The 25,324-nt window shown below is 39.0% G+C and overlaps 1 protein-coding gene across 1 annotated transcript in view; it reads left to right on the top strand.

Annotated features, from left to right (window-relative positions):
* Window positions 1–25,324, top strand: part of OPHN1 (oligophrenin 1) — a 594,204-nt gene that overhangs the window by 270,254 nt on the left and 298,626 nt on the right. Inside the window, exons 6-7 of the mRNA XM_068962396.1 lie at window positions 8,817–8,918; window positions 18,747–18,857. Coding sequence (XP_068818497.1) covers window positions 8,817–8,918; window positions 18,747–18,857 — 213 coding nt within the window. The remainder of the gene's footprint in view (window positions 1–8,816; window positions 8,919–18,746; window positions 18,858–25,324) is intronic.

The following is a 25,324-nucleotide window of genomic DNA, read 5'->3' on the forward strand; positions in this document are numbered from 1 at the left end:
AGTTGGACTTTAAAGAAAGATGAGTGCCAAAGAATTGATGCTTTTGAACTGTGGCTTGAGAGTCCCTTGGACTGCAAGGAGATCCAACCAGTCCATCCTAAAGTAGCTCAGTCATGAATATTCATTGGAAGGAGTGATGCTGAAGCTGAAACTCCAATACTTTGGCCGCCTGATGCAAAGAGCCAACTCATTGGAAAAGACCCAGATGCTGGAAAAGATTGAAGGCAGGGGAGTAGGGGATGACAGAGGATGAGATGGTTGGATGGCATCACTGACACAGTGGACATGACTTTGTGTAGGCTCTGGGAGTTGGTGATGGACAGGGAAACCTGGCATGCTTCAGTCCATGGGATTGCAGGGTCAGACACGACTGAGTGACTGAAGTGAACTGAACTGATCTTTGACAATGGAGCGAAGAAAATACAATGAAGCAAAGGTAATCTTTTCCACAATTGATGCTGGAGTTGCATGACATTCACAGACACACACAAAAGAATCCACATGCAAAAGAAACCTTACCACTTCACAAAAATTGACTCAAAATAGGTCATAGGCCTAAGTATAAAGTGCAGAATTATGAACCTTCTAGAAGATAAAATAGGCAAAAAAAAAAAAAAAAACTAGATGATTTGGGGGATGATGATGACTTTTCAGATATGATATCAAAGGCATAAATCATGAAAGAAATAATTGTTAGCGTAGACTTCATTAAAATTAAAAACTACACCATTGAAAACAATGTCAAGTGAGTGAGAAGACAAGCCAAAGACTGTGAGAAAATATTTGCAAAAGACATCTGATAAAGATATATATGGACAACTCTTAAAGATCAACAGGAAGAAAGCAAACACCTGGATTAAATATGGGCTAAAGAACTTAATAGACACCTCGCCAAAGAAGATATACCAATGAAAAATTACCATATGAAAAGATTTTCTGCATCATGAAAGGTATTATTGAAACAAGAATAATTATCTCTGTAAAGGAGATACTCCTTTACACCTGGTAAAATGACCAAAATCCAGAACACTGATGAGGGTGTGAAGCAACAGGAACTTTTATTTACCAGTGATGGGAATGTAAAATGGTACAGCTACTTTGGCTTCCCAGGTGAGGCTAGTGGTAAAGAATCCACCTGCCAATGCAGGAGACATCCGAGACTCAGGTTCGATCCCTGAATCAGGAAGATCCCCTGGAGAAGGGCATGGCAAACCACTCCAGTATTCTTGCCTGGAAAATCCCATGGACAGAGGAGCCTGGTGGACTACAGTCCATAACTGTCGAGTCAGACATGACTGAAGCGACTTAGCAGGGACAGCTACTTTTGAAAACAGTTTGGCAGTTTCTTAGCAAACTAAACATACTTTTATGAACTAGCACTCCTTGCACTCCTTGAAGGTGTTGAAAACATATTCACTTAAAAACCTCCACATAGATGTTTATAGCAGCTTTATTCATAATTGCCAAAATCTGGAAGCAAATAGGATGCTCTTCAGTAGGTGAATGAGTACATAAATTGTGGTACATAGAGGCAATGCAATAGTATACACCACTGAAAAGAAATAAGCTATCAAGCCATGAAAGGAAATGAAGGAAATGTAAGTGCATATTGCTACGTGAAAGAAACCAATCTTCAAAGGCTACGTACTCTATGGTTTCAATTCTGTGACACTGCAAAACTATGAAGATAGTAAAAAGATCAGGAGATGATGGGGGAAATCATGAATAAGTGGAGTATGGAGGATTTTTAGGGCAGTGAAAATATTCTTTATTTTACCACTATAATGATGGATATATGTCATTATGCACATGTCCATACCCATGGAATATACCACACCAAGTAAACACAAATGTTAGCTATGGAATTTGGGTGATTATGTGTTAATGCAGTGGTAACTACATCAGTGGTAACAAATGTACCACTTTTGTGGGGGATGTTGTTATTGGGGAAGGCTATACTTGTAGGGAGTAGATGGGAACTTCTGTAGTTTCTTCTTAATTTTGCTGTGAACCTAAAACTGCTTTGAATAAATAAAGTCTTTGAAAAAAACAAAGACTTCTTTTACTTAATGAAAATAGAATGCTGAAGTATTAGCTAACTGAATCCAACAACAAAAACACACACACACACACACAACCACACACTCACACATTGAAGATATTGTGGTTCCAGATCCTTAAAGTGATTATTGCAATAAAATGAGTCACATGATTTCTTTTTGTTTCCCACTGCATATAAGTTACACCTACAGTATACTGTAGTCTACTAAGTATTCAATAGATTTATGTCTAAAAAAATAATGTATATAGCTTAATTTAAAAATAATGCTGTTGGAGAAATGATTGTAGTAAACTTACTAAACATGCGGTTATCACAAAACTTTAATCTGCAAAAAACACAATCTGCGAAGTTAAATAAAGCACAATGCAATAAAACAAGGAATGCATATATGTGTGTGTGTGTATGCACATACACTTATATATATATATATATATATATATATAATCAGGAATCCAAGGAAATCATCTTTAGAAATCAGTCATGCAATTCACTTAATTTTTAGTGTAAAGGAAAAAAAAAATTACGGTTATCTTCATCTAGAATTGAAGGGAAAATTCTTAACTTGATAATGGTTATACAGATATTCCTCAACTTAGTAACGACGTTCAGCTTTATAGTGGTTCAATACTCATTCAGTAGAAGCCATACTTCAAATTTTGAGTTTTGATGTTTTCCCTGGCTAGCCATATGTCAAACAGTACTCTTTTTCAATACTGGCAAGCTTCAGCTCCCAGTCAGCTATATATACATTCATGACGGTAAACAACTGATACACTTACATCCATTCTGTACCAACACAACCATTCTGTTTCTCACTTTTAGTATTCAGTTCAGTGCAGTCACTCAGTCCTGTCCGACTCTTTGCGACCCCATGAATCGCAGTATGCCAGGCCTCCCTGTCCATCACCATCTCCCAGAGTTCACTCAGACTCACGTCCACCGAGTCTGTGATGCCATTCAGCCATCTCATTCTCTGTCGTCCCCTTCTCCTCCTGCCCCCAATCCCTCCCAGCATCAGAGTCTTTTCCAATGAGTCAACTCTTCTCATGAGGTGGCCAAAGTACTGGAGTTTTAGCTTCAGCATCATTCCTTCCAAAGAAATCCCAGGGCTGATCTCCTTCAGAATGGACTGGTTGGATCTCCTTGCAGTCCAAGGGACTCTCAAGAGTCTTCTCCAACACCACACTTCAAAAGCATCAATTCTTTGACACTCAGCCTTCTTCACAGTCCAACTCTCACATCCATACATGACCACTGGAAAAACCATAGCCTTGACTAGATGGACCTTTGTTGGAAAAGTAATGTCTCTGCTTTTCAATGTGCTATCTAGGTTGGTCATAACTTTCCTTCCAAGGAGTAAGCGTCTTTTAATTTCATGGCTGCAAGCACCATCTACAGTGATTTTGGAGCCCCCAAAAGTAAAGTCTGACACTGTTTCCACTGTTTCCCCATCTATTTCCCATGAAGTGATGGGGCCGGATGCTATGATCTTTGTTTTCTGAATGTTGAACTTTAAGCCAACTTTTTCACTCTCCACTTTCACTTTCATCAAGAGGCTTTTTAGCTACTCTTCACTTTCTGCCATAAGGGTGGTGTCATTTGCGTATCTGAGGTTATTGATATTTCTCCCGGCAATCTTGATTCCAGTTTGTGCTTCCTCCAGCCCAGTGTTTCTCATGATGTACTCTGCACAGAAGTTAAATAAGCAGGGTGACAATATACAGTCTTGACGTACTCCTTTTCCTATTTGGAACCAGTCTGTTGTTCCATGTCCAGTTCTTATTGTTGCTTCCTGACCTGCATATAGTTTTCTCAAGAGGCAGGTCAGGTGGTCTGGTGTTCCCATCTCCTTCAGAATGTTCCACAGTTTATTGTGGTCCACACAGTCAAAGACATTGACATAGTCAATAAAGCAGAAGTAGATGTTTTTCTGGAACTCTCTTGCTTTTTTCATGATCCAGGAGATGTTGGCAATTTGATATCTGGTTCCTCTGCCTTTTCTAAAACCAGCTTGAACATCTGGAAGTTCATGGTTCACGTATTGCTGAAGCCTGGCTTGGAGAATTTTGAGCATTACTTTACTAGCATGTGAGATGAGTGCAATTGTGTGGTAGTTTGTGCATTCTTTGGCATTGCCTTTCTTTGGGATTGGAATGAAAACTGACCTTTTCCAGTCCTGTGGCCACTGCTGAGTTTTCCAAATTTGTTGGCATATTGAGTGCAGCACTTTCACAGCATCATCTTTCAGGATTTGAGAGAGCTCAACTGGAATTCCATCACCTCCACTGCCTTTGTTCAGAGTGATGCTTTCTAAGGCCCGCTTGACTTCTCATTCCAGAATGTCTGGCTCTAGATTAGTGATCACATCATCATGATTATCTTGGTCATGAAGATCTTTTTTGCACAGTTCTTCTGTGTATTCTTGCCACCTCTTCTTAATATCTTCTGCTTCTGTTAGGTCCATACCATTTCTGTCCTTTATCGAACCCATCTTTGCATGAAATGTTCCCTTGGTATCTCTAATTTTCTTGAAGAGATCTCTAGTCTTTCCCATTCTGTTCTTTTCCTGTATTTCTTTGCATTGATCACTGAAGAAGGCTTTCTTATCTCTTCTTGCTATTCTCTGGAACTCTGCATTCAGATGCTTACAGCTTTCCTTTTCTCCTTTGCTTTTCTCTTCTCTTCCTTTCACAGCCATTTGTAAGGCCTCCCCAGACAGCCATTTTGCTTTTTTGCATTTCTTTTCCATGGGGATGGTCTTGATCGCTAACTCCTGTACAATGTCATGAACCTCCATCCATAGTTCATCAGGCACTCTATCTATCAGATCTAGTCTCTTAAATCCACTTCTCACTTCCACTGTATAATCATAAGGGATTTGATTTAGGTCCAGTAAAGTAGACCAGATATAATGCAACCTTCAACAAATTACTTCACCTTTTTTGAACCTTAATTTCCTTTATAATGTGTACTTTTCAGGGTTGTGAAGACTTAATGAGATAAGGATTTTAAATACCTAGCAAACTGCCTGGCCTGATTTAGGCCTGAGTTAATGTTAGCTTCCTCTCTGACATTTTTCCCTCTGGTTAAAATACATATTCCTCTTTTTAAAAAAAACAAATGAATTATCTCTATTTTTTTAAATTAATTAGTTGATTTTTTAATTGAATGATAATTGCTTTACAGAATTTTGTTGTTTCCTTTCAATCCTCAACATGAATCAGCCATAGATATACATATGTCCCCTCCCTTTTGAACCTCCCGTCAATCTCCTTCCCTATCCCACCCCTCTTGGTTGATACAGTCCCTGTTTGAGTTTCCTGAGCCATACAGCAAATTTCCATTGGTCATCTATTTTACGTATGGTAATGTAAGATTGCAGGTGGTGATTGCAGCCATGAAATTAAAAGACTCTTACTCCTTGGAAGGAAAGTTATGACCAACCTAGATAGCATATTAAAAAGCAGAGACATTACTTTTCCAACAAAGGTCCGTGTAGTCAAGGCTATGGTTTTTCCAGTAGTCATGTATGGATGTGTGAGTTGGGCTGTGAAGAAGGCTGAGTGTCAAAGAATTGATGCTTTTGAAGTGTGGTGTTGGAGAAGACTCTTGAGAGTCCCTTGGACTGCAAGGAGATCCAACCAGTCCATCCTAAAGAAGATCATTCCTGGGTGTTCATTGGAAGGACTGATGCTAAAGCTGAAACTCCAGTACTTTGGCCACCTCATGAGAAGAGTTGACTCTTTGGAAAAGACTCTGATGCTGGGAGGGATTGGGGGCAGGAGGAGAAGGGGATGACAGAGCATGAGATGGCTGGATGGTATCACCAACTCGATGGACATGAGTTTGAGTGAACTCCGGCAGTTGGTGATGGACAGGGAGGCCTGTTGTGCTGCAATTCATGGGGTCGCAGAGTCGGACACAACTGAGCGACTGAACTGAACTGAATGTAAGTTTCTATGTTTCTCTTTCCTTATATCTCACCCTCTCCTCCCCTCTCCCCATGTCCATAAGTTTATTCTCTATGTCTGTTTCTTCATTGCTGCCCTGTAAATAAATTCTTCAGTACCATTTTTTCTAGATTCCATATGTATGCGTTAGAATATGATATTTATCTTTCTCTTTCTGACTTACTTCACTCTGTATAGTAGGCTCTAACTTCATCCACCTCACTAGAACTGACTGAAATATGTTCCTTTTTATGGCTGAGTCATATTCCATTGTGTATATGAACCACAACTTATTTATCCATTTATCGGTCTATGGACATCTAGATTGCTTCCATGTTTTAGCTATTGTAAATAGTGCTGCAGTAAACAATGGGATACATATATTTTTTTTCAATTTGATTTTCTCAGAGTATATACCTAGGAGTGGAATTGCTGGGTCATATGGTGGTTTCATTCCTAGCATTTTTTAAAATTAATTTATTTTTTATTGATGGATAATTACTTTACAGAATTTTGCTGTTTTATGTCAAACCTCAACATGAATAAGCCATAGATATACATATATCCCCTTCCTTTTGAACCTCCCTCCCATCTCCCTCCCCATCTAACCCCTCTAGGTTGATACAGAGTCCCTGTTTGAGTTTCCTGAGCCATATAGCAAATTCCATTGGCTGTCTATTTTATATATGGTAATGTAAGCTTCCATGTTACTATTTCCAGTGTTCTTGCCTGGAGAATCCCAGGGACAGGGGAACCTGGTGGGCTGCCATCTATGGGGTTGTACAGAGTCGGACACGACTGAAGCGACTTAGCAGCAGTAGCAGCATGTTACTCTTTCTACTCTTTCCATACATCTCACCCTCTCCTCCCCTCTCCCCATGTCCATAAGTCTATTCTCTATGTCTGTTTCTCCATTGCTGCCCTGTAAGTAAGTTGTTCAGTACCATTCTTTCTATATTCTGTATATATTTGTTAGAATAAGGTGTTTATCTTTTTCTTTCTGACTCACTTCACTCTGTTCTAGCTTCTAGGTTCATCTACCTCATCAAAACTGACTCAAATGTCTTCCTTTTTATGGATGAGTAATATTCCATTATGTATATATACCATGGCTTCTTTATCCATTTCTGTTGATGGACACCTAGGTTGCTTCCAGGTTCTAGCTATTGTAAATAGTACTGCAATGAACAATGGAATACATGTGTCTCTTTCAGTTTTGATTTCCTCAGGGTATATGCCTCGGAGTGGGATTGCTGGATCATATGGTGGTTTTATTCCTAGTTTTTTAGGGAATCTCCATACCGTCTTTCATAGTGGGTGTATCAAGTTACATTCCCACCAACAGTGTAAGAGCATTCCCTTTTCTCCATACCCTCTCCAGCATTTGTTGTTTGTAGACTTTTTGAGGATGGCCATTCTGGCTGGTGTGAGATGATATCTAACTATAGTTTTGATTTGTATTTCTCTAATAATGAGCGATGTTATACATCTTTTCATGTGTTTGCTAGGCTTCTGTCTGTCTTCTTTGGAAAAATGTCTGTTTAGGTCTTTTTCCCACTTTTTGATTGGGTTGTTTGTTTTTCTGGTATTGAGTTGTATGTGCTGCTTGTATATTTTGAAAATTAATCCTTTGTCAGCTGTTTTATTGATTTTCTCCCATTCTAAGGGTTGTCTATTTACCTTGCTTATAGTTTCCTTTGCTGGGCAAAAGCTTTTAAGTTTAATCAAGTCCCACTTGTTTACTTTTGTTTTTGTTTCCATTACTCTAGGAGGCGGATCAGAGAGGATCTTACTTTGATTTATGTTATGGAGTGTTCTGCCTATATTTTCCTCTAAGAGTTTTATAGTTTCTGGTCTTATATTTACATCTTTAATTCATTTTGAGTTTATGTAAAAAGCACATTCTTGACAGATAAGAGGTCACTCAGTTTTGCCTTGACTTCCTGACCAGCAATAGATTGCCTCTAGAAATAAACCATGGGTGAGGTATATATATTTTTTTCCTGTGTGTCACTTGCTTTGCCTCATCTAATACTTGGCACGCTATAGGTACTCAGTGAGTTTAGATTTCCTATGTGACAACACAAGCCTTTTACATGAATTTCCAAATGTGGTGCTGAGAGCATTGCAGGATGCCAGCATTAGTCTGTGACAAGCTAGCATTCTTAGTGCTCCTTTGGAGACTGTGTGATTTCTATTAATTGTTGTGCTGAGAGGCAGAGAGCTTAACACAAATAACGAGTGAGTCATCCATCCCTCATAAGGCTTTTCAACTCCTGATTTTCAGTTAAGCCTTGCAGGATTTTTCCATATCTTTAACATCATCTTTTAACATGTAGTACTGAAATGCTTAAACAGTATCAAAAAACTTATAATTTACAGAGTCAGTCTTAGATTCCAATTTTCTTCGAAATGTTTTACTTATTATTAGACTGTCTAAATGCATTGTAGATTAACATTTGAAAGGCATATTCACTGTTGAATATTGTGTTCCTTCCTCTTCTTTTCAAAAATTAATGTAGTTAATACATGTGAAAAATATTGAGGAGAGAAAAAAATTAACTGGTATACAGGTGAATTTTAAGTGTCATTGTCTGAGCATTAGCTCCCAGAGCCTTTAGCTATACCAATAGTAACTACCCTTTGTGTAGGTGAAGTTGTTCAAGGTTATATTTGAAGAAGCTGAAACTGCTGAGACAAAATCCTGACTTGCTTTTCTGACACTGTGTTGTTCATTCTCATTTCTGAGCAGATTGAATTAAAATCACAGACATCTTACTCTTTACCTTCTCTCCCACCTCTAGGAGCGGAAAAAGAAATTTGAAAAGGATGGAGAGAGGTTTTATTCCTTGCTGGATCGGCACTTACATCTGTCTTCCAAAAAGAAAGAATCTCAGTTACAAGAGGTATGTTCAAAAAGCCTCTCCCTGCCTTCTATTACCAGGTATGCCTTGGTACATGGCAGGTTCCTATTGCAAGGGTTGTCTCTTACTCTGCCTCAGCAGAGAACCATGTATAATGGTTGTGCTTGCAGATTCAACTATGGCCAGGGTCTCAGGACTCCTGAGTTCTTAAGTCAGCTCCTCCACAAACTCACAGTGTTACTTTGGATAAGATATTTCTTTCTTGGCCTCAGTTTCTTTGTCAAAGGAAGTGTGGTACTACTCACAGATCCCTTCCAGTTCTAAGTTTCTGATTCCAGATGAGGTTATAGAGTTAAATTAGCATTGTAGGACAGAAGATGGTGGAGGAGTAAGATGGGGAGATCATCTGCCTCCCCACAAATACATAAAAAATTCATCAGAATATGGAACAAGTCCTACAGAACAACTTCTAAATGACAACAGAAAACCCCAAACCTCCAAAAAAGGCAAGCAAATCTCCTCTGAATGAGATAGGACAAAGGATAAACACACACTCAAACACACACACACACACACACACACACACACACACACACACACACACAGACAAAGGACTTCAGGGCGGGAGCTTGTGCCCCAAGAGAGGGAGGGAATCATGAAGGAGGAAAAGTTTCTGAGCACTTATAAAGCCCCTCACAGGCGAGACCAAGAGGGGAGCTGTGAAACCTCAGAGTGCTGTGCAACAGCAGCGACTCAGAAGGCAAAATACTGAGAAAGCTGCCTAACAGCACTTCTCAGCCCATAAGCAGCTCACAAGCCCCAACCTGGAATTGGGGAGTAGCCGTGCAGGGAGCCAAGCCTCCAATGAAGATTCCAGGGAGAGGTAGAGGGCTGGTGGCCATGATGATAAGTGCTGAGAGTGCTACTTTGACAAGGCTGAGGAATTAGACATGCCTGCCACTGCCAAAGCCAGGAAAGGTGCTGGAAGCAACAGATAAAACACTACTGATACGTTCCCAGTCCCAGAGGTTGCAGCTAGCACCAGGCCATGAGCAGGCACAGGTTACTGCCCACACCTTGCAGGGAACTTAAACAGCTTGTCTCTTTCTAGAGACCCATGAACTGGGGTCCCTAGACCCCAGTTTTCTTTGGGAAAATTCACAAGCTGCCTTAGACTGTAACAGCATCCAATAGCTTACTACTTTCACAGGCATTCCCCTGTACAACTTATATGTGGCTGCCATATCCTCCTCTCTCCCCAGCGCAAGAGAGCAAGTGAGCATTAATGAGCCTCAGCCTTCACTCTCTTTTGTCCAGGTGGGGAACAGACTGTGAACTCTAGGAGAAACTGAACTTTAGGAGCAACTATAAACTGAAATGAGGCCAGATGTGATACTGACTCCATGCTGCCCACAAGTTTCAGAGACCTTCCTAGAAGTATTAGAAGACTTCGGTGTAGGTTTCACTGAGTATTCTGGGCTGCCGAGTGTTGCCTTCACCACCAGTATAGGGAACTTGTCTTTTGCGTTGTGTGGCTTGTGAGGTCTTGGAGCTTCAATAGGCAACGAGCCTGAACCCCTGAGGTAGAGACGCAAGCCCAGGGCTTTGAACCACTAGAGTACACCTGACCCTAGGGAACATTAATGGATGAGAGACCCTCGAAAGGCCTCCATCTCAACACCAAAGCCAAACCCACCCAAAGGATAGCAAGCACCAATACCCAGATACCCCATGCTAATCCTTCAAGAAAACAGAAATAAAACATTACACACTAGCAGACAGGCTGCCCAAAATGACACTGAACCCATAGACACCCCAAAACCTACTATTGGACATGGTGCTACCCATCAGAGAGATGAGATCCAGCTCCATCAACCAGAACACAGGCACAAGTCCTCCCAACCAGGAAACCCTTACATGGCACTGGTCCAACCTCATTCATGGGCGACTGACTCCACAACTAAGAATAATGACCTTGAGACTTTATTATTTTTTTAAAAATCACAATCTTCATTTCCATTATATACTTTTACCTCTGCACTGGCCTTCTGTGGTGCTGTGGATTTTTTTTTTCCTTTTTGAATTTTTTGTTTTTCTTCTGTTTGAATTTTTAAAAAATTATTCTTTCCTGCTGTAGTAGTTTAATATATTTAAATCATTTTTGCATACTTCTATTTAATCTCACTTTTCTTTTTTCTTCTTTTCTTTTTCTTTTTTTCCCTTATTTTATTCTTCTTTTTTCATCATGTTTGTTAATTTGTTTTGTTTTCTTTGCTTTATTCCCCAATTGGCACTCTGCTTTGGTTCTGTTTTCCAGTTTAAGTTTTAATTGGCTCTGTTTTTAATTGATTGATATATTTTTGGTTTCCTTTGTTTGCCAAGTCAATCTCTTGTACTTTAATTTCTTTGGAATATTTTTGTTATGTTTGTGTGTGTGTAAGTATGTATATGTGTTCCACTATTTTTTTAATTATCTGTCTGATTTGTATTTACCATTTGTCTGGGTTGGTCTTTTGTTTCTTTTAATGTTTTGTTATTTATCTCTGTGTGTTTGTTTTAATCCCATTGAATACCATAACAAACAACTTGAGGAATCTCAGTCCCTTGACCAGGGATTGGGCCTGAGCCTTTAGAGTGGGAGTACTGAATCCAGGACCTCAGAGTGCCAGAGAACTCCTAATCCCAGGGAGTATTAATTAGTGAGAAATTCCATGAAGGCCTACACCTGTATACAAAACCTAGTATCACACAGCTGCTGATGGCACCCAGTGCAGGATGCCTCACCCAAGCAACAAAGAAGACAAAAACACAAAAATAATCATCAGCAGACAGTATTCTCTCAGACACTCCAAAATATATCACCTCACACAACCCTGCCTATCAGAGGGGAGAAAATGCAGGCGCAAGTCACCCCCAACATGAAGGTAACACCAACCACTAGACCAACCTTAACGATTGAGGGCAGAACCCAAAAGGAAGAAGAAATACAACCATAAAGCCTTGGAAAAGAAGACCTCAAACACATTAAGTTAGAAAAAAATGAAAAAACAGAGAAATATAGCACAAATGAAGGAACAAGGTAGAATTTCACAAGACGAAATAAATGAAGAGAAAATAGGCAAACTACCTGAAAAAGAATTCAAAGTAATGACATTAAAGACATACTAAGGCCTCAAAAATAGAGTGGAGAAAATGCAAGAATAAATTAACACAATTAACAAGGACCTAGAAGAAATAAAGAGACAAATAGCACAATTACTGAAATTAAAAGTACTCTGGAAGGAATCAATAGTAGAATAACTGAGGCAGAGCAGATAAGTGAGCTGGAAGATAGAATGGTGGAAATAACTGCTGAAGAGCAGAATAAAGGAATGGAATCAAAATAATTAAGGATAACCTCAGAGACATCTGGGACAATGTTAAATGCACCAACATTCTAATTATAGCGATCTCAGATGAAGAAGAGAAAAGTAAGGGGTCTGAGAAAATTTTTGAAAAGGCTATGGTAAAAAAAAAAATCTTCCTTAATATGGGAAAGAAAATAGTCAATCAAGTCCAAGAAACGCAGAGAGTCCCATACAGGATAAACCCAAGGAGAAACATGTCAAGACACATACTAATCAAACTAACAAATAGTAAATACAAAGAAAAAAATTAAAAGCAGCAAGGGAAAAGGAACAAGTAATGTACAAGGGGAAACCCATATGATTAACAGCTGATCTTTCAGCAGAAACTCTGCAGGCCAGAAGGAAATGGCAGGATATATTTGAAGTACTGAACGAAAAAAAATCTATAACCAAGATTGCACTACCTGGCAAGGATCTCATTCAAAACTGATAGAGAAATCAAAAGTGTTACAGACAAGCAAAATTTAAATGAGTTTAGCACCACCAAACCAGCTTTACAACAAATGTTAAAGGTATTACTATAGGCAAGAAACACAAGAGAGAGAAGAGACCTACAAAAACAAACCAAAACAATTATGAAAATGCCAGTAGGAACATATATAAAAATAATTACTTTAAATGTAAACGGATTAAACACCACAACTAATAAACTCAGAGTGGCTGAATGGATACAAAAACAAGACCCATATATATAATGTCTACAAGAAACCCACTTTAAGATCTAGCAACAGATAAAGACTTAAGGTAAGAGGATGAAAAAAGATGTTCTATGCAAATGGAAATCAAAAGAAAGCCAGAGTGTCAATTCTCATATCAGACAAAACAGGCTTTAAAATAAAAAAAATATTACAAGAGATAAAAAAGGACAATATATAATGATCAAGGGATCAATCCAAGAAGACATAAAAATTTTGCATATTTATGCACCCAACATTAGAACACCTCAATACATAAGGCAAACTCTAACGGACATACAAGAGGAAATTGACAGTAACACAATAATAGTAGGCGACTGTAACATCCCTCTTACGTCATAGGACATATCATCAAATAAGAAAATTGACAAAGAAACACAAACCTTAATTGAAACTTTAAACAAAATGGACCTAATTGATATTTTCAGGACATTCCATCCAAATGCAGAAGAATACACTTTCTTCTCAAGTGAACATGGAACATTCTCCAGGGTAGACCACATCTTGGATCACAAATCAAGCCCAAGTGAACTGACGAAAATTGGGATCATATCAAGCATCTTTCCTGACCACAACACTGTGAGACTAGATATCGGTTACAGAAGAAAAAAGACTGTGAAAGCACACACATGGAGGTTAAACAATACATTTCTAAGTAATGAATAGGTTACTGAAGGAAGAAGGGAAGTTAAAATATTCCTAGGTAAAAAATGACAGCAAAAATATGACAACCCAAAGCCTGTGAGATGCAGCAAAAGCAGTTCTAAGAAGGAAGTTTATAGCAATACAATCTTACCTCAAAAAATAAGAAAAACATTGAATAGACAAATTAACTTTACGTGTCAAATAACAGCTGGAAAAAGAAAAACACAAAATATCAAAGTTAGTAGAAGGAAAGAAATCATAATGATCAGAGCAGAAGTAAATGGAAAGAAATGAAGGAAACAATAGTAAAGATTAATAAAACTAAAAGCTAGTTCTCTGAGAACATAAACAATATTGAAAAAAACCATTGTCCAGACTCATCAAGAAAAAAAGGCAGAAAAGTCAAATGAAAAAAATTAGGAATGAAAAAGGAGAGGTTACAACAGGCAATTCAGAAATACAAAGGATCATAAGAGATTATTAAGAGCAACTATATGCCAAATATGGACAAGCTGGAGGAAATGGATAGATTCTTTGGAAAGTTCAGCCTTCCAAGATTGAACCAGGAAGAAATAGAAAGTATGAATAAGCCAATCACAAATATTGAAATCAAAACTGTGATAAAAAGTCTCCCCATAAAACAAAAGCCCAGGGCCAAATGGCTTCAGAGAATTCTGTCAAACATTTAGAGAAGAGCTAATGCCTATTCTTCTGAAACTCTTCCAAAAAATTGCAAAGAAAGGAATACTTGTGAATACATTCTGTGAGGTCACCATCACCCTGATGCCAAAACCAGACAAAGACATCACACACACACAAAAAAAATTACAGGCCAATATCACTGATGAACATAGATACAAACACCCTCAACAAAATTCTAGCAAACAGAATTCAACGAAAGATTAAAATATCATGCACCATGATCAAGTCAGGTTTATCCCAGTTATGCAAGGATTCTTCAATAGACACAAGTCAATCAATGGGAGACATCATATTAATAAATAGATAAAATCCATATGAAAATCTCAATAGATACAGAAAAGAACTTTAACAGAATTCAATACCCATTTATGATAAAACTCTTCAAAAATTGGACATAAAAGGAACTTAACATAATAAAGGTCATATACAGCAAACCCGCAGCAAACATTATTCTCAATGGTAAAAAACTGAAAGCATTCCCTCTAAGATCAGGAGCAAGACAAGCCTGCCTACTCTCACCACTATTATTTAACATAGTTTTGGAATTCTCAACTATGGCAATCAGAGAAGAATGAGAAATAAAGGGAATCCAGATTGGAAAGGTGACTAAGATTGGAAAGGAAGAAGTGAAACTCTATCTGCAGATGACGTGATATTGTACGTAGAAAATCCTTAAGATACTATAACAAAATTACTAAAGCTAATCAGCAAATTTAGTGTCACAGGATACAAGATCAATACACAGAATGCCCACCATCAAAAAATCCACAAACTAGTGCTGGGGAGGATGTGGAGAAAATGGAATGCTCTTGCACTGTTGGTGGGAATGTAAATTGATACAGACACTATGGAGGACAGTATGGAGATTCCTTATAAAACTAGTAATAAAACTACCATATGACCCAGCAATACCACTTCTAGGCATATACCATGAGGAAACCAAAATTGAAAAAGACACATGTACCCCAATGTTCACTGCAGCACTATTTACACTAGCTGAGACATGGAAGCAACCTAGATGTCCATTGACAGATGAGTGGATAAAGAAGCTATGGTACATATATACAATGGAATATTACTGAGCCATAAACAGGAACACATTTGAATCAGTTCTAATGAGGTGGATGAACCTAGAGCCTATTATTCAGAGTAGGTTAAGTCAGAAAGAGAAAAACAAATATCATATATCACACACACACGCACATATATATGTGCGTGTGTGTGTGTATATATATATATATATACATACACATGGAATCTAGAGAGATGGTACTGATGAACCCATTTGCAGGGCAGAAATGAAGACACAGATAGAGTGATGGATGTATGGACACGGTGGAGGGGAGGAAAAAGAGGGTAAGACAAATGGAGACAGTAGCATGAAAGCATGTATGCTATGACTTGTAAAATGGATAGCCATTGGAAATTTCCTGTATGACTCAGGGAACTCAAACTAGGGGTCTGTAACAACCTAGAGGGGTGGGAAAGGGCGGGAGATGGGAAGGAAGTTCAAGAGTGCAGGGACATATGTGTACTTATGGCTAATTCATGTTGATGTTTGGCAGAAGGCAAATCAATATTGTAAAGTAATTATTCCTCAATTTGAAAAATTTAAAAAGATAACTAGCATTGCATTTGATAGGTCAGGAATAGATATGCTTTTTTCTGTGAGGTTTTCCAACAGTAAGTTTTTTATTTTAGGTTCTGCACTAGGTCTACAATCACAGAAAACTAAACAAACTGATCATATGGATTGCAATCTTGTCTAACTCAATGAAACTATGAGCAATGCTGTGTAGGGCCATCCAAGACAGATGGGATATGGTGTAGAGTTCTGATAAAACATGTTGGACTAGAGAAGGGAATGGCAAATTACTTCAGCATTCTTGCCGTGAGGACCCCATGAATAGTATGAAAAGGCAAAAAGATGTGACAATGAAAGATGAACTCCCCAGGTTGGTAGGTGCCCAATATGCTATTGTAGAAGAGCAGAGAAATAGCTCCAGAAGGAATGAAGAGGCTGAGCCGAAGCAGAAACAGTGCCCAGTTGTGCATGTGTCTGGTGGTGAAAGTAAAGTCCTATGTTGTAAAGAACAACATTGCATAAGAACCTTGGATGAGGTCAGTGAATCAAGGTGAATTGGAAGTGTTCAAACAGGAGAAGGCAAGAGTGAACATTGATATTTTAGGAATCAGTGAACTAAAATGGATGGGAATGGTCCATTTAATTTAGATGACCATTTTATTATACTGTGGGCAAAAATCCCTTAGAAGAAGTGGAGTAGCCCTCACAGTCAACAAAAGTGTCTGAAATGCAGTACTTGGGTGCAGTCTCAAAAACGATAGAAAGATCTCAGTTTGCTTTCAAGGCAAACCATACATCACAGTAATCAAATCTATGCCCTAACCACTAATGCCAAAGAAGCTGAAGTAGAGCAGTGCTGTGAAGAACTGCCACACATTCTAGAACTAACAACAAAAAAGATGTCCTTCTCATCATAGGGGACTGGAATGCAAATGTAGGAAGTCAGATACCTGCAGGAATAGGAAACTTTGACCTTGGAGTACAAACTGAAGCAGGGCAAAGCTAACAAAGTTTTGCCAAGAGAACACATTGGTCATAGCAAACACCCTCTTCCAACAAAACAACAGAAGACTCTAAACATGGACATCACCATATGGTCAATACCAAAATCAGATTGATTATATTCTTTGCAGCTGAAGATGGAGAAATTCTATTCAGTCAGAAAAAACAAGACCTGGAGTTGACTGTGACTCAGATCATGAACTCCGTATTGTAAAATTCAGACTTAAATTGAAGAAAGTAGGGTAAACCACTAGACCATTCATTCCACTTACGATTGTACAGTGGAAGTTACAAATAGATTCAAGGGATTAGATCTGATAGAGAGAGTACCCTAAGAACTATGAATGGAGGTTTATAACATTGTATAGGAGGTGGTGATCAAAACCATCCCCAAGAAAAAGAAATGCAAAAGAGCAAAATGGTTGTCTGCAGAGGCCTTACAAATAGTTGAGAAAAAAAAGAGATTCAAAAAGCAAAGGAGAAAAGGAAAGATATACCCATCTGAATACAGAGTTCCAAAGAATAGCATTACTTTGCCAACGTCTTAGAAGTGTTCTTTTTGTCTTAGAAGTGTTCCATGTGAGTAAAATCAGATTGTGTGAGCTCCACAGAACTATCAGAGTCCCACATTACTTTGCCAGCAAAGGTCCGCCTAGTCAAGGCTATAGTTTTTCCAGTAGTCATGTATGGATGTGAGAATTGGACTATAAAGAAAGCTGAGTGTCGAAGAATTGATGGTTTTGAACTGTGGTGTTGGAGAAGACTCTTGAGAGTCCCTTGAACTGCAAGGAGATCCAATCAGTCCATCCTAAAGGAGATCAGTCCTGAGTGTTCATTGGTAGGACTGATGTTGAAGCTGAAACTCCAATACTTTGGCCACCTGATGTGAAGGGCTGACTCATTTGAAAAGACCTTGATGCTGGGAAAGATTGAAGGTGAGAGGAGAAGGGGGCTACAGAGAATGAGGTGGTTGGATGGCATCACTGACTCAATGGATATGAGTTTGGGTAAATTCTGGGAGTTGGTAATGGACAGGGAGGCCTGGTGTGCTGCAGTCCATGTGTTCGCAAAGAGTTGGACATGACTGAGCAACTGAGCTGAACTGAACTGATGCTGGTTCTTTAGACTGTGTTTATTGGTGTATTTCACTTTTTTGTACACTTTGTAACTTTTTGTTGAATGCTGAACATGATGCCCTGGGTAAAAGGAACTGAGATAAAAGGATGTTATTATGTGGTTTTATGCTTATCTGACTAGGATTTAGACTGTGCTTAATTTGCTATAACTGCTCTTGCTAGAAGCGAAAATCTCGTCTGGTATCTTTGTGTTTTGTCTTCCCTATTGTCTTTGGATTTTTTAAATTGATTAATTTATTTATTTTACTTTACAATATTGTATTGGTTTTTTAAGATATCTTAAATAAGGTCTGACACTTGTTGCAGCAACAGGCTTCTGCTTCTGGGCTTCTGCTCTGATAATCTCAGATTCTCTATATTCAACTATCTATCCAATTTTTGAGACAGTTGTTTTTCCTTTGACTTCAGTGGTCTGTTGTTTCTAAGAACAGTGGTTGATTCTCAGTTTAGCTTTTCCTTGTATGAGGATGAGCACAATAACTTCCAAGCTTCTTATTTTTTAGGCCAGAAACCAGATATCGTGCATCAGTCACTTTTTCCTATCTTGGCTTCATGTTTCCTATTTGTAAAATAAAGGGATAAGATCACTGCTTGGTAGCATAATTCTCTTCCAGCCCTAGCATGCTGTTGAATCCATAAACACTGACTTGCACGAATGACTATGCCAATATGTGACATTTATTACCCTTCTTCTTCAGGCAGACCTCCAGGTGGACAAGGAGAGGCACAATTTCTTTGAGTCATCCCTTGATTATGTTTATCAAATCCAGGAAGTTCAAGAGTCTAAGAAGTTCAATATTGTGGAGCCAGTAAGTTCTAATGATGAATGGTCTAAAAATATTTACCAAATGTCAAGTAAATGTAGAGAACTTTGATTATAAAATTGGAGTCTCAAAGAATATGAATATAGTCAATGCTTAATAATGAATGTCAAAGAAATAGACACACTGGCTTGTGTTATTCTTGCTCTCCAACCAATGTTCTCTCTCTCACTCTTCCTCACTCTTCCCCACATTCCTTCCTCCTCTGATTTCTCTCTATAGCTATGATTTTTCTTTATATTTCTTTTCCTCCTCTCCGTTCTCCTGTTCCTTGATTTTTTGTCACCCTTCATTTTACCTTGTTCTCCTCTCTTCCTTTCTCTCACACTTTCATAAGGTTTCTGAAAATACCCATCATATCCCAGACACTGTTCTAAGAATGCATGTTTCTTGCATTCAATGACTTCCCATTCTATTTTTACTTCTATCCTTTGAATATTTTTCTAATTAAATATCCTTAATATATTATAGAAGATGATGTACTGTGGTTTGATAAGTATTTTGATTTTTAGCAACTTTCTTTTTTATTATAAAAAACAATGTAAAAACAGTTGCAGAAAAAGCTAGAAAAAATTTTTAATATGTGTAAAACAAATACAACATATCCCCCATACAGAGATGATCACTGTTAATATTGTGGTGTTTACCTCCTGAATTCTGTGTGTCTGTTATATTCTTTTGTTTATCTATTATGCCTATGTGCTTGTTGGTGTGGGTGTGTGTACACATGTGCATGTGTGTGTACACATATTACACATAAGCCTGTATATCTGTGTACATGTTATCTGTGATCACAGCTGTATATATCTGTATATATACATTTGCAAACAAATATTTATTCGTTCATCCAATAATCATTTATTGAGCCTCTGTTATATGCAGGCACTGTGCTAAACACTGGGTATCATACAGTGAAAAAGACTCAGTTTCTGTCTTTGTGAAGACTACATTTTCATGGGGTGGAAAGAAGGATATACATAAATAAAATAATTTGTGTTATGCTGCTGCTGCTGCTGCTGCTGCTGCTAAGTCACTTCAGGTGTCTCCCACTCTGTGTGACCCACTAGACGGCAGCTCACCAGGCTCCCCCATCCCTGGGATTCTCCAGGCAAGAACATTGGAGTGGGTTGCCATTTCCTTCTCCAATTTGTGTTATGATAATGGCTAAAACAAAGAACAGGAGCAGACAGCTACTTTAGGTCCAATGGTCAAGGGGGATCTCTGAAAGTGTCATGTAAGATGAGATCTAAAGAAGGAAAAGATAAGGCAATGTGAATAATGAGAAGAGAACTTTCGAGGCACAGAAAAAAACACATGTACATAGTCCTTAAGTTAGTAAAGAATGGTGAGAATGGTGTTAGTAAGTCCTTAATGGTGTTAGTTAGAACAACACCATTAAGGAACAACACTCAAGCAACAGTTAGAACTGGACATGGAACAACAGACTGGTTTCAAATAGGAAAAGGAGTATGTCAAGGCTGTATACTGTCACCCTGCCTATTTAACTTATGTGCAGAGTACATCATGAGAAACGCTGGGCTGGAAGAAGCACAAGCTGGAATCAAGATTGCCGGGAGAAATATCAATAACCTCAGATATGCAGATGACACCACCCTTATGGCAGAAAGTGAAGAGGAACTAAAAAGCCTCTTGATGAAAGTGAAAGAAGAGAGTGAAAAAGTTGTCTTAAAGCTCAACATTCAGAAAACGAAGATCATAACATCCGGTCCCATCATTTCATGGGAAATAGATGGGGAAACAGTGTCAGACTTTATGTTTTGGGGCTCCAAAATCACTGCAGATGTTGACTGCAGCCATGAAATTAAAAGATGCTTACTCCTTGGAAGGAAAGTTATGACCAAAGTAGATAGCATATTGAAGAGCAGAGACATTACTTTGCCAACAAAGGTCCGTCTAGTCAAGGCTATGGTTTTTCCAGTGGTCATGTATAGATGTGAGAGTTGGACTGTGAAGAAAGCTGAGTGCCGAAGAATTGATGCTTTTGAAGTGTGGTGTTGGAGAAGACTCCTGAGAGTCCCTTGGACTGTAAGGAGATCCAACCAGTCTGTTCTGAAGGAGATCAGCCCTGGGATTTCTTTGGAAGGAATGATGCTAAAGCTGAAGCTCCAGTACTTTGGCCACCTCATGAGAAGAGTTGACTCATTGGAAAAGACTGTGATGCTGGGAGGGATTGGGGGCAGGAGGAGAAGGGGACGATAGAGGATGAGATGGCTGGATGGCATCACGGACTCGATGGACGTGAGTCTGAGTGAACTCCGGGAGTTGGTGATGGACAGGGAGGCCTGGTGTGCTGTGATTCATGGGGTTGCAAAGAGTCGGACACGACTGAATGACTGAACTGAACTGAACTGAACGGTGTTAGTAAGTCCTTAATTTAGTACAGAATGGTGAGTATCACTGATGAAAGAAAAGGCGGGTGGCAGGAAATAATATCTGACCAAAAGGCATAGGGCCTGTAGGCATGGTGAAGGGGTTAGATTTTAGCCTGAACTGTAGTAGAAAAATCACTGATGTATATTAAATAGGATATGACATGAACTGTTTTTGTTGTGTGGAGAATAGCCTGGAAGAAGACAATGTTGGAAATTAGGAAATGACTTAGGCTATCCCAGTGGTCTAAGCAAGTGAAAATATTGCTTTGGATTAGGGTGGTGGTAGTAGAAATAGAAAGAATGATTGGATTAGAGATATATTTTGGAAGCAAAACTGGCAGGGCTTACTGATTGATTAGACTAAGATGTGAGTGAAAGAAAACCAGAATTATTTGCTTTTTGGCTTGATTAACTAAGTAAGTAGGTGGTGGTATCATTTCTTTGGATGGGAAAATTTGAAAAGGAAAAGGAAGGCTGTCTTCATAACTATGTGTGTGGTACATACACTCATGTGCATTTATATATATATTTGTACATGTACACATATATAACTGTATGTATGTATGTATATTTAGGTCTTCCCTGGTAGCTCAGTCAGTGAAGAATCTGTTTGCAGTGCAGGAGACTAGGGATTGATCCCTGGGTCAGGAAGATCCCCTGGAGAAGGAAATGGTAATCCACTCCAGTATTCTTGCCTGGGAAATCCCATGGACAGAGGAGACTGGTGGGCTACAGTCCATGGGGTCACAAAAGTTGGACTTGAATTAGTGACTAAACCATCACCACCACTGTGTGAGTGTGTATATATATATATACACACACACATATACACATGTATATAGTACATAAGTATGCACATAGTTTTTAATATGTTTATGTATATATACATATATTGGGTTACCCAGAAGATTTGTTCAAGTTTTCCCATAATAAAATCTTACAGAAAAATCCAAATAAACATTTTGGCTAACCCAATATATTTAGTTTGTGTTTGTGTGTTTTTGTGTTTGTTAGTCGCTCAGTCATTTTTGACTCTTCGCGACCTGCCAGGCTCCACTGTCCATGGGATTCTCCAGTCAAGAATACTAGAGTGGGTTGCCATTTCCTTCTCCAGGGGATCTTCCCTACTAAGGCATCAAACTTGGGTCTCCCACACTGCAGTCGGATTCTTTACCATCTGAGCTACCAGGGAAGCCCATAGTTTGTGGTTATGTATATATATATTTGGCAAATTTGGAAAACACAGCAGTGGCCACAGGGCTGGAAAAGGCCGGTTTTCATTCCAATCCCAAAGAAAGCCAATGCCAAAGAATGTTCAAACTACCACACAATTGCACTCATCTCACATGCTAGCAAAGTAATGCTCAGAATTCTCAAAGCCAGGCTTCAACAGTATGTGAACCGTGAAATTCCAGATGTTCAAGCTGAATTTAGAAAAGGCAGAGAAACCAGAGATCACATGGCCAACATCTGTTGGATCATCAAAAAAGCGAGAGAGTTTCAGAAAAACATCTACTTCTGCTTTATTGACTCTGCCAAAACCTTTGACTGTGTGGATCAGAAGAAAGTGGAAAAGTCTTCAAGAGTTGGGAATATCAGACCACCTGACCTGCCCCCTGCAAATCTGTGTGCAGGTCAAGAAGCAACAGTTAGAACTGAATTTGGAACAACAGACTGGTTCCAAATCAGGAAAGGAGTATGCCAAGGCTGTATACTGTCACCCTGCTCATTTAACTTATATGCAGAGTACATTATGAGAAACGCTGGACTGGAAGAAACACAGGCTGGAATCAAGATTGCCAGGATAAATATCAATAACCTCAGATATGCAGATGACACCACACTTATGGCAGAAAGTGAAGAAGAACTAAAGAGCCTGTTGATGAATGTGAAAGAGGAAAGTAAAAAAGTTGGCTTAAAATTCAACATTCAGAAAACTAAGATCATGACATCCAGTCTCATTGCTTTATGGCAAATAGATGGGGAAACAGTGGAAACAGTGTCAGACTTTATTTTTCTGGGCTCCAAAATCACTGTATATGGTGACTGCAGCCATGAAAATAAAAGACACTTGCTCCTTGGAAGAAAAGCTATAACCAACCTAGACAGAATATTAAAAAGCAGAGACATTACTTTGCCAACAGAAGTCCATCTAGCCAAAGGTATGGTTTTTTACAGTAGTCATGTATGGATGTAAGAGTTGGACTGTGAAGAAAGCTGAGTGCCGAAGAATTGATGCTTTTGAACTGTGGTGTTAGAGAAGTTTCTTGAGAGTCCCTTGGACTGAAAGGAGTTCCAATCAGTCAGTCCTAAAGGAAATCAGTCCTGAATATTCATTGGAAGAACTTATGCTGAAGCTGAAACTCTAATACTTTGGTCACTTGATGTGAAGAATTGACTCATTGGAAAAGACCCTGATGCTGGGAGGGATTGGGGGCAGGAGGAGAAGGGGATGACAGGATGAGATGGCATCACCGACTTGATGGATATGAGTTTGAGTTTGTGATGGACAGGGAGGCCTGGTGTGCTGCATTCCATGAGGTCGCAAAGAGTTGGACATGACTGAACCACTGAACTGAACTGAACATATATATTAATACTCACATATAGATGTATGCATATAGTATATAAGTACATATTTATATGTGCTTTGTTGTTTACTTTCTAAAAAGAATTCAGTTCAGTTCAGTCACTCAGCTGTGTCTGACTCTTTGTGACCCCATGAATTGCAGCACGCCAAGCCCCCCTGTTCATCACCAACTCCTGGAGCTCACCCAAACTCATGTCCATCAAGTCGGTGATGCCATCCAGCCATCTCGTCCTCTGTCATCCCCTTCTCCTCCTGCCCCCAATCCCTCCCAGCATCAGAGTCTTTTCCAATGAGTCAACTCTTCGCATGAGGTGGCCAAAGTATTGGAGTTTCAGCTTTACCATCAGTCCTTCCAATGAACACCCAGGACTGATCTCCTTTAGGATGGACTGGTTGGATCTCCTTGCAGTCCAAGAGACTCTCAAGAGTCTTTTCCAACACCACAGTTCAAAAGCATCAATTCTTTGGTGCTCAGCTTTCTTCAAAAAGAATAGAGCAGTTTTTACTACTTCCTCTTACACTTTACTCCCTGGTGGCTCAGATGGTAAAGAGTCCTCCTACAGTGCAGGAGACCTGTGTTTTATCCCTAGATCAGGAAGATCCCCTGGAGAAGGGAAGGGCAACTCAGTCCAGTATTCTTGCCTTGGAAATCCCATGGACAGAGGAGCCTGGCAGTCCCCAGCCTATGTGGTCGCAAAGAGTCTGACACAACTGAGCAACCAACACACACACAGACAGACAGACAGACAGACACACACACACACACACATTGCACTTTAGTATTGCCAGAATTTAGCATTGATTTTTAATATGTTTGTATTTCACAGATGAATTTTTTTTCTGTTGTTTGTATATATTTGATTTTTATTGGAGTGAACATTTGAAACATTAAAAATATAGTTTATTGATCATATCTGTGTCTTCTGCAATGTCTCACCCCCTCCCCAATACGTTTCTAATTTAAAGATTGTTTTTCAAAAAGAGATCCTTGGATATTTTAGCATTATGATATTGTTCATTATGATCATTTTTCCATTTTTACTTATTGTTTTTATCAACAAATATTTGAGTCTCCTTCCTCAGTGGCTCAGCATTAATCTGCCTGCAGTGCTGGAGATGCAGGAGACAGTTGTTCAATCCTTGGGTCTGGAAGATCCCCTGGAGGAGGGAATGGCAACCCACTCCAGTATTCTTGCCTGCACAATCCCATGGACAGAGGAGCTTGCAGACTACAGTCCATGGGATCACAAAGAATCCGACACTACTGAAGTGACTGAACATGCATGTATTTATGAGTACTTACTCTGTGCCAGTCCTGAAGATATAAATACAGCTATTCCCACATTATGTTCATCCTGTCCACATTTTGATTGGTTTCATATGCTATCTGAAAAGGGTATTGTTGAATAAATTTGTTAGTAGTTCTTACTTTCTGGATTTGAGTCCAGTGTGAATGTTTAACCTAATTGAAA

Source organism: Capricornis sumatraensis, chromosome X, assembly GCF_032405125.1.
Source record: "Capricornis sumatraensis isolate serow.1 chromosome X, serow.2, whole genome shotgun sequence".
NCBI classification, from domain to species: domain Eukaryota; kingdom Metazoa; phylum Chordata; class Mammalia; order Artiodactyla; family Bovidae; genus Capricornis; species Capricornis sumatraensis.